Source organism: Hippocampus comes, unplaced genomic scaffold, assembly GCF_001891065.2.
Source record: "Hippocampus comes isolate QL1 unplaced genomic scaffold, H_comes_QL1_v1.1 scaffold428, whole genome shotgun sequence".
Classification (NCBI taxonomy): Eukaryota; Metazoa; Chordata; class Actinopteri; order Syngnathiformes; family Syngnathidae; genus Hippocampus; species Hippocampus comes.
In genome coordinates, this window is record NW_017806065.1 from 58,702 (window position 1) to 68,924 (window position 10,223).

At 45.9% G+C, this 10,223-nt stretch overlaps 1 protein-coding gene across 5 annotated transcripts in view; it reads right to left on the minus strand.

Annotated features, from left to right (window-relative positions):
• tcf4 (transcription factor 4) overlaps window positions 1–10,223 on the minus strand; it is a 144,430-nt gene that overhangs the window by 20,802 nt on the left and 113,405 nt on the right. For all 5 annotated transcript variants that reach the window (XM_019893444.1, XM_019893443.1, XM_019893445.1 and 2 more), the window contains 4 exons: window positions 3,018–3,123; window positions 2,620–2,768; window positions 2,314–2,464; window positions 89–159 (listed from right to left, as the gene is read on the minus strand). In XM_019893444.1, coding sequence (XP_019749003.1) covers window positions 89–159; window positions 2,314–2,464; window positions 2,620–2,768; window positions 3,018–3,123 — 477 coding nt within the window. The remainder of the gene's footprint in view (window positions 1–88; window positions 160–2,313; window positions 2,465–2,619; window positions 2,769–3,017; window positions 3,124–10,223) is intronic.

Genomic DNA, 10,223 nt, shown 5'->3' on the forward strand with positions numbered 1-10,223 from the left:
TACGCAATTAGAAAAGCGAGAGCGGAGTCGAGAATAATATTTGAATATTAATGAGCAGGCCTGGTGCGCGCGCGTGTGCTGTACTTACCGAGGCTAGTGCTTTCCCTAAGGCGTCTCCTGTCTGGGAGCTACTGGCTGCGCCGCTCTGTGCTCGGTTAGCTGTGACACATTCAAATGCACACACACACGCACACGCACACATTTGAACAGGGGACCGAAAAGGATGTTTTGTTGCAAATCAGGATGCGACGACATTCAAGCTACATATTGTGGCAACGTTGCTCGTCTTAAGTGGGAAAGATACATTTGCGCTGGGCAGGAAGAGCAAAACCAGAAAGGTTTTTCTCGTAGGAGCCGAGGCTAATTTCGTATGCAGGCTTGCCTGGTGACAGATTTCAGGTAAATTGGTAATCAATGAGCAAATCCGATTGTTGAAGATTTTTTTTTTTTTCCAAATGGCCCACTCGCTCACTGCTTCGGTCTTCTTTATTTTGAAAACCATACACTATATAGTGTCACGGAAAATGAGGGCTTGCGATGCCTCCTCCATATCCTGGAGCTTAGGTACAAAATACCAAATATCACTCGAGTCTTTTGATCTTTTTCCTTTTCAATTTCCCACAACAGTTCAGCTATTTCACTTTCGAAGGTGAATTGTTCTCGTACGGAGTTGCTGCAAAAGTATCTGGAATGTATCCAATCGTTGGCCGTGTCTTGAAATACGCACGCTATTGGCCGCAGAGCAGTGATGCGCAACCCCAGCATCTACTCTTGGCAAACTTGTGCCGTTTGTGGAGGGTCTCGGTCCCGAACCTTCACAAATAGACACGATTTACTGTGCAACCAAATCTGTTTCACACACTTGCAGTGTGCCGATGCCAAAGAGGAAGGATGTGACCTCAATGTACCAGATGAACTCACCAGCACACACACACACACAGGCAGATAGAAGAAGTCTGACATGCTCGCAACTCACAACTCCTGATGGCAGATCCCAGATGGAAAGTTGACACTTATCCACACAAGTTAGACATAGGCTCGCACATGAACACATACCGTATAAAGGGGGGGGGGGACATTTCACGGCAAACGATTGCATTTAAGAGTTTGGCAGAACGGGATTTCTTTCAGCGGCTACAGTCGAGGAGAGGACGTAAAAGTTGACGGGAACAGGGAAAGGAAGCAGCATGTTTTGGGGTAAAAGTCTGCCTCACAAATGCCACACGACTGGCCCGGTAAACCACATCCGAGAGGTTACAACCGTGAACCTCACGCGTAAACTCCCATCTGGAATTGTTGCACCATGTCGAGCGCAGGTGTCAAACTCAAGGCCCGGGGGCCATATCTGGACCGCCACGTCATTTTTATGTGGCCCACAAAAGCAAATGAAACCTGTCAACTTTGATGATGGTTGCGAAAATCAGTACCAACATTTTGAATTTGCTTTTGTCATAAATAACAGAGATATTGTAAGTGTTTTCTTGTTACCAAACCTCTCATGACAGCAACCGAAGACAATAGTTGAAGAAACCATGATTCGTGACATTGTTATAAGGTTTCACAGTCATAACATAAATCCGGGGGTGAACTCCTCTCAATGTCAAACACAACCCTATTCAGAACAACGCATTGACAGAAGTTTTTAAATTTGTAGCGCATTGTGAAGGTTTGAAGAAATAACACACTAGTGGACTTGTTCGCCATCTTCCTAGGTTGCACACAACAGCTATTTTATTCTGTTTCATTTTTGTGTGTATCAATACTCTGCCCTTCTCTTGGTGCGCCGACGTGTTTCCTGACAAATCACTCACATTGAACTGTGTGTGTGTGTGTGTGTGTGTGTGTGCGTGTGCGTGTGTGTGTGTGCGAACGCGTGTGCACAGGCGCAATAACTTTCTGGAATGCTGCAGATGTCTTTCCATGAAAACAAACTTTCAATCTGTTTCTTATTGCTTTCCTATTTGTTCTGTTGGACTCAAAGCAACGGCTCCATCTGGCAGGCTGCGCACGTGAGTGCGAGCGCATGCGTGTCGATGTCAAGGTGGAGACCAAACGGAGCACAAGTGTCTTATCCGTTGCAATTAACTCTGTTTTGGAAGGCTTGCTGTTTCCTGTGCTCGCAGAATTTCAATCTGTCCGTTTGTGTCCATGTCATGATGAAAACGATCCATGTGTATAGGTGGCATTTCAGTCGTCGTTTGTTTGTTTGTTTTTTTTTTTGTTTTTTTTTGGTGATCCATGTGTATAGGTGGCATTTTAGTCGTCGTTTGTTTTTTTTGTTTTTTTTGGTACAATACGATCAGTGGGTCTTACCCATAATGCTGTCTGTGCCGTTGGTGGGAGCGGTGGAGCAAGAGGCGGTGCTGTAGTGATTAGCCCCGCCCCCGCCGCCTGCTCCTCGGTGGAAGCTGGACATGGGCGGAAGGCTGGAGTTGATGTCTGCTGATGAATGCGCTGGGTAGCTCTGCACGGAAATGATAAAATAACGAAGAACAATATTTCATATGTTCACAGAAGTGCATCGAGCAGGTATGAAAAGATGACGTATCAATATTTGCGATGATGAGATCAGCATCTGGAAAACGGCGCCGTTGTGAAGTCAATCACATCTCGGCTCACCAGTCTGTCGTGAGGGTGAACGCCACAGTAGGAGGAGCTCTGGGAGGGGCCATGGGCGGCGTTCCCGCCTCCCAACATGCTGCCGTGGTAACCCTGTTGGCTGAGATTGCTGCTACTACTGCTCCAGGGTTCGCCGCTGTGGTGACCATCTTAAAACGAGTCAAATAAAATGGCACACGTGACATACACAATCGTGGGCTTCTTTTGAGTTTCGGCTCACGTAAAGCAAAACATTAAGTCATCTGTATACAGAATGCAAAAGAAGAAAAAAAAAAAAGGGGGAAATCGGTTGTGAAACTTTTTTCAGCTTCCAGGGTTGTGCTGCTGGCCAATTCAAGTAAATGTTTCAAGTGTAGAGAATATGATGCGACATTTTTTTTTTCCTACATTGAGTGTACCTGGCATAAAAAATGAACTTGGGAAGCCAGAACTCGTTGGTTTGGAGTTGGGATAGCCCGGTGAATCCCTGTTGTAGTCGGCTGTGCTGGCAGATGGAGCGTATACCTGCAACAAACAACACGGACATCTCAGAAAGACTCGCACAGACAGTCTGTCATCTCTATTGGCTGATGGTTCTGGAGTGAGACTTGATTGACACATCCCTAAATAGACTTGTTCCTCAAGGGGAGGCGGGGCTTAACGCATTTTCCCGGGGCCTCTGCCTGTTGTACGGAAAATACACTCAAGCCGTTCTCCGCAGTCCATCAATCCAGTCATCCGTCCATCAATTTTCCACACCGCTTATCTTGTTCAGTGTTACAGGGTGAAGCCTAATGCCAACTGACTTTGGGGTGTGAGGTGGATTGCAACGTGCGGCTCACAAGCCGCGCAGAAAAATCACCGTTCACACCGAGTGAGAGCCACAGTTGCACAATTTCCGAAAGAATTTTTGCTGAGCGTCACAAATTGCGGAGCTCCATTCGCAGTTGTTTTTAATAATGACAAGGTTCAATAAGTACACTCAGAATTTTTTTTATACATATACAGTAAGCAATGTAAATATTCCGTGGCGCCCCATTTTTTAAAAAGCGCGTAAGTAGAAGAGATGTTTACATCTGCACTGGAAAAAAAATGGTGCCTTGGATTAACTCATTTTATTTGGCAAGTGGCTGCATACAGTAGAATCATCTGTGAGCATTTTTAATATCAAGTAGATGTTTGGCCGCCTTAAAAAAATGTATCTGGATGGACATGATTTCAATACCTGCAACCATTTGTTAAAAAAAATCAATTCAACATCCCATTTGTTTTTTCCATGCGTGGAGCTTGTCGAGCTGAACAATCTTGCCTCACAAAAGGCTTGTGTGCACGTACACTAAAAACACACCCATGGCAAACAAGCTCCAACATAATATTGTGATGCACTGATAGTTTGCTTCAAAATTCTTTTGAGAATAACCATTCACTTGACCGACCCGACCCGCCCACTACTTGTGACTAAAACGGCGTTTGACAAAGCAGTCGCAACACGTTTTCTGCCCTCCTCTTACTCAGGCCCGGTTTGATGTGCAAAGGAGGAACAAAGCGTTGATTTTCTTCTCGGAGGGGGAGCAGCAGCCGAGCGGCGTTGCGCCCTAAAATGCAGTCAAAAGTGAGACGCCGTGCAGACGCGCAGGCCTGTTATCACTCAAAACAGGTGACGTTCTTCCCCACGAGCGCAGCGGCCACACGGGGAGACCAAAGGGGGCTCGCCGTTACATTCCTCCGCTTGTGCGTGTCAGGAAGTGCGTGCGCGCATATAGCGTGCAAACACTCAGCCATGACGCGAGCTCGCGCCGGATGACGCAGGCCCCGGAACAACTGTTAGAAGCTCTCCTCTCCTCCCACCATCTCTCGCCGAACACTTTTACCCCATAAAATCAATACGCGGCGGCGAGCATTTCAAATTTGGAGTGTTTTCACGTGAACGCGATATAAATGGGCTGCAGATGCAACGATGAAACGCAGATGACCTGCAGATGAAAGGAAAAAATAAACACTTGGGGTGCTACGAAAATCTATTGCCTTCCTCAGAATCAGTATTAGAAACAGAAATTGTCTGGAAAATAAAATCTGACAAACTCTTTCCGTGCTCAGAATCTGATTTTATTGTTCACGCGATTCAAGCGGAGGCCCGCAACAGCCAGACGTGCGCAGGTGTGGGAATGAATGAAACAAATGGCTCAAATTGAGTTATGAATATGGGATCTGCTGACGTGGTGTTGCGTCAGAACCCCCCGGAGATGAAATTGGAAACATCGGCCCCGCTGATGGAAGCAAAGCAACAAAGTGAGGATTAGCATGAGCCTGTCACCCAATATAACACGCTTTAATCATGGGTCAAGCATGGCCTTGACACGTCCAGCTATTGCCGGCGTGCACGGCAAAGAAGGAATGTTTCACGACTCGGTCTCTGCAAAATGGGTGCCTCACTCCAGTTCCCATTTATTGATATAGACGGTATATTCTCGCTTATTTCCCGCCTTGGTGCAGTCCAATTGAACTTGTGTGAAACTTCCCCGCAAAATAAAAAGACTAAAACAAAACTAAAGGAGGCTGCACTGATGATACAAACTGCATTAATGATTTTTATTTATTTCTTTTTAAATGCTAAATAACTCTTCTTTTGTTTTCTGGAACAAACAACTTCAGCTATCAGCACTGTCAGCTAACAGGAGACACCCACATATTCCTAATATACTCCCACTCCCCTTTTCAAAAGGCCTGTAAACTCATTTGACATCTTTGTTTTCTGCATCCTTACATTTTTTTTTTTTTTACTGTGTGAACACACGTGTATCAAACCCGCAACGGACGGGTACAGTGTTACAACTGATTTTGTCCTGAGAAAGTTGAACTGCCGGCGCAAAGGCCCCATTTACAGACAACACGCTGCAAAAAAACTATTTTAAAAAAAATGGATGGAGCAAGAAGGCCAGGAGAGCTTCTGCTGAACTGTTGTTGCTTCCAACAATCGGGCCCACAAATGCACGCGCACACGCAGCCTGTAGTTGAGATTAGAGCTGAACTTGAATCCCCTCAAAACCCCTTCCTCCTTTTCTGCTGTGAGAAGAGAAATCTCTGATCATAAAACCACATTCATTGACACGAATGCCACTGGAAAAAAACACACACACACACACACACGGGGATATGTTTTTCCGGCGTTTAAAGAATTTGAATTTATGTCCCAGAGACATTTTTTCCCATTGAATATGTTGTTTCAACTGCTGACGAAAGGACGTGATTTGTGTGTGTGTGTGTGAGTGTGTGTGTGTGTGTGTGTGTGTGAGCTGGACATACAGAAACAGGTGCAGCGGAGTGTGTTCAAGTATAAAGAATGCAAAGGGACCCCAATAACAAACTTTTTTCAAACACACACACACACACACACACACACACACACACACACACACACACACACACACACACACACACACACACACACACACACACATTCACACACACAGTGGTATCAGTATTCCCATTGTAAGCCGATCCGAAGCCAGTCGGAAAGCTCTTAATAGTGTTGTCACTCCTTTCACAACTGCTAAACTTAAGATGTCAGGGAGAAGAGGAGGAGGGGGGGGGGGAGATCAGAAACCTCAACGGAAAGCAGTCAAAACAACGGTAATAGAAATGTAGACAGAATTATCACCCCGCATTACTCTTCAAATTCTTCCATTCGAATTCGAGACGTCAGAATATTTCAAGACATTGTTTTCAAAATGAAGTTATGATGCAATGTCTTCAGATTCTTGCAGGGAAATCTGGAGAGTTCTTATCCGATCTATGCGACAGTGCACAACGCAGCGAGGGTCCACTCAATTATAATTACCGATGAATAAAATACAATCGCAATTTAAAATGTCTAAAAAGGCCAAATGTGTTTTGTGTTTTGCTCCTGACGGCTGCAACCCATCCCACGAGTTGATCCATTTTCTAAAATCCGATTGCCTTCAGTTCAATTGACTTGAGAATCTACACAGGTTGTGATGCGAGATCCACGTGGACGCTGTTCATACCGAAGAGCGACTTGGCAAGACGCCGAAAATTCCCACCTTCAAGAAGCAACGTGAAAGTGGAGAATATGAAATGAAAACAGCAGACCTAGTAGCAAACACCACAACCGTCAGTCACCTTATCCAACGGAACAAACGCTCATTTGAATATCCTGTATGCGACACCTAAATGGACAAGCGGGAAGCGTCGACATTGGACAAAACAATCGCGAGGCAAACAAAAACTTCCAAGCGCACGACAATCACGCCGCGTTCCGCCATTCTTGTTTTGACGGTGATGTCACAAACCCGAGACGCATGCCCTGCATTTTGACAGACAGCTGACCGTTTACAGCCGTCATCGCGCATGGAAAGTGTTCGGGGAGCTAACGTGAAGCTAGCGCCAAGTCACGACAATAACGTGGGCTCGATGGAAATATTCTAAAGTGGAAAGCGGAGATGGTGTAACGGCGACTTGCGAGGTGGAAACAAAAAAAAATAAAATCACCACTGCTCCCGAGCCATATAAAAGGTGTCATGTTGGGATATTTCCGTTGACTCGGACTTGTGACTCATCAGATTTGACTCTGTCACATATATACGACTCCACTGAACACACATCAAAGCGGACATCGAGCTCTTTTGACAGATATACTTGACTGTATCGCACCAAATGACAACAACAAAAAGAGGCCAAAAGAGCCATTGAACGGACTCATGACAGTTCAACCTGTTGCACTCCGTGACGGACCGATGATACAGAGCCAAATAACAACCCAGTGGAACCTGTGTTCGCAGAACATCGCAGACCGCATCAAAGCATCGCCCTCGGCAACGGCGGCAGAAAATAAAGACACATTCCAGTGAAAACTGATTCCTCATGGGGCTCAGACACACACACACACACACACACACACACACACACACACACACACACACACACACACATACCCCGCACACAAGCAGCAGCTGTGTGCTCGCTAATCTGAATCACAGGTAAAAACCAAACGGTTTGTTGGAGTTCTTTGGAATTAGCATACAGTCTTCAGAAATAATCAATCATGGGGATGAGAGGATAGATGTGAAATGTCTCCTTCCCCCCCCCCGTCATGTAGCGATCGATGGAGACGCACTGTCCATGATTCCTTTGAAAACAACGAGACGGAAGAACGAGCGCTGTGAGAAATGTCTTCCGTCATCCGTGGCGGCGATTGCAAAGGAAACGCAAAGGAGCATCGATGAGTATTTGCTTCAGAGTGGAGCATGTTAAGAACTTCGTAGGAAAGCAAATGAAAAGGCATTCGCTGTTTTCCGTTCAAAGTGGACTATTGCTGCATTCCGCAGTGTTGGGAAGTGGCATATCTCCCACTTGGAGCACCTCAAGGTTAGCATTCCGGCAGAAAGAAGAGACGAAACATGTCTCCTGACCTCAACGAGCACATCTTGAGAATTGGAAATATTTGATTGTGCTGAGTTGAGAAGAAAAAACAAAAAACAACCCAATAGATATGCTGACGTTTTATAGCTTCTTCTACATTTGGCCAAATTACTTAAACACTCATCAATACTAATGTCTGAAAACTGATCAAAAGAGATAAAGAGAGTGGATGTAACTTTTTATAATGAATATAGTTTCCAAATCACAATGAACAATGCAATTGCCGCCACATCTCGGCGACGACGACGGCGGGCAGCACTTGACACAAAACCGGCAGGATCATTTCCGATCAACATTCCGATGCGTTTTTTTTCCCGACTCGTTTGAAGGCCAACGTGTGTTTTCTGGAATGCAGCAGTCTTAGCAAGTCTTCAAGTCGCATTTTTCTCCCGAGTTCTGCTCAATTCTTGCGGAAACGGAAAAAGGGGAAAATTTGGACTGACTTGGATGTTCTCATCAGTCGTTTTGCCCTTCAGTCACGCCGCATCTCTTTCTGGATTCAATCGCTCTCTCCTCTTTGGATCTCGACTATTTATTTTTTTTTTGTCATAAAGGGAGCAAATAAAACTAATTAAAATAAAAACATACATTCCCACAGCAAACGCACTACATGTAAATCAGACACATTTTCCTTGGTAACCACCTCGCTCACTGACACACACACACACACACACACACACACACACACACACACACACACACGCACACACACACACACACACACACACACACACACACAGTTTACCACGCTTCATCCAAAGCAGATGTGCTGGAATGTGAACACTCAAAGGAGCAGTCACGAAACCTCTTGACAGACACACACACACACACACACACACACACACACACACACACACACACACACACACACACACACACACACACGCACACACAGGCATGCACACACACTACCACACAACAACACACATACGCGCAGCCTGCTGCACCTGTGCCGATCCATTTTTTTTTTCCTTCTCTCTTTGTTTCCCCTCTCTGCATCCTCCTGCCTGTCCTCTGCCTCTCATTCCTCAACGGCTGCGCTCTCTTTCATCCTTCACAAACATTTCAGCACCACGGGGCGACAAACAGTTGCCAGATCTGAATAGAAGTGTACTAGTTGAACGTACCATTGCTAGTATCTCTTTTTTTTTCCCCCCCGGTTGGCTCGAGTACCTCAGGACACTGACCCGATCTGTCTACCTGTCTGATTCATCTCTTCCCCCCCGCCATAATTCTGCACTCAGAACCAGACCCGAGGCAGACGTGGTTAAGTGACTCAAACATGCCGCAGACAGATCAAACATATTTTCGGGGGCTTTCTGTTTTTTAGATGTATTTTTATAGAGGAGATCTGAGCCACGGTCTCAGAGCCCTCTGAAGGTTAATTATGTCCCTGATTCAAACCACATGGAAGGGAGAAAAAAAAAATGGTGCATGTGTGTGTGCGCGCGCGCGTGTGTGTGTGTGTGTGTGTGTGTGCACACGTGACTGTGAGAAAGCGGAAGGAAATCCCACCGAGCCGAGCCCTTTATTCTACCAACCTGCAATTGGCCTAATGTGAAGCAGATGTACGTGCGCGCGCGCGCGCGCACACACACACACACACACACACACACACACACACACACACACACACACACACACACACACACACACACACACAAACGTTCAGTTTGAGCACGGCTGCTTGCTTAATGGAGTCCATATGAAGAAATCCAGGATTTTTGGAAAGGAAAAAAGAAACAAATAAAACACCAAGTAGATAGGCAGAGGGAAATTAAAGCGCAAGCAATTTCATTCAGGAACGCGTGGTGAAAGGTGAAAAGGGAGATACTCGTCAAATATTAGGTGATAGGTAATGAAACAGGACAGGAAGCAATCAAATACATTGAGGGGTAAAGACGGAAAACACACTGGTGTACTCGCACATCTGCAAAAAATACATGCGGGTAATTGAAAACACGCCTTGGCACCAACACACACTTGCGCGCGCGCGCGCACGCACACACACACACACACACTCTTTCTTATCCTCAGAATCCTCTCTCCTCATGGAGCTTCAGCTTCCTGTGGATTGATTAGAGCCCCCAATGTGAAGATAAGTAGACTCAGCATGTCTGTGTGTGCGCGCGCATGTGTTTCTAAGCATTCGGCACCTGTGACCGAAGGGGGGGGGGGCTGCGTTA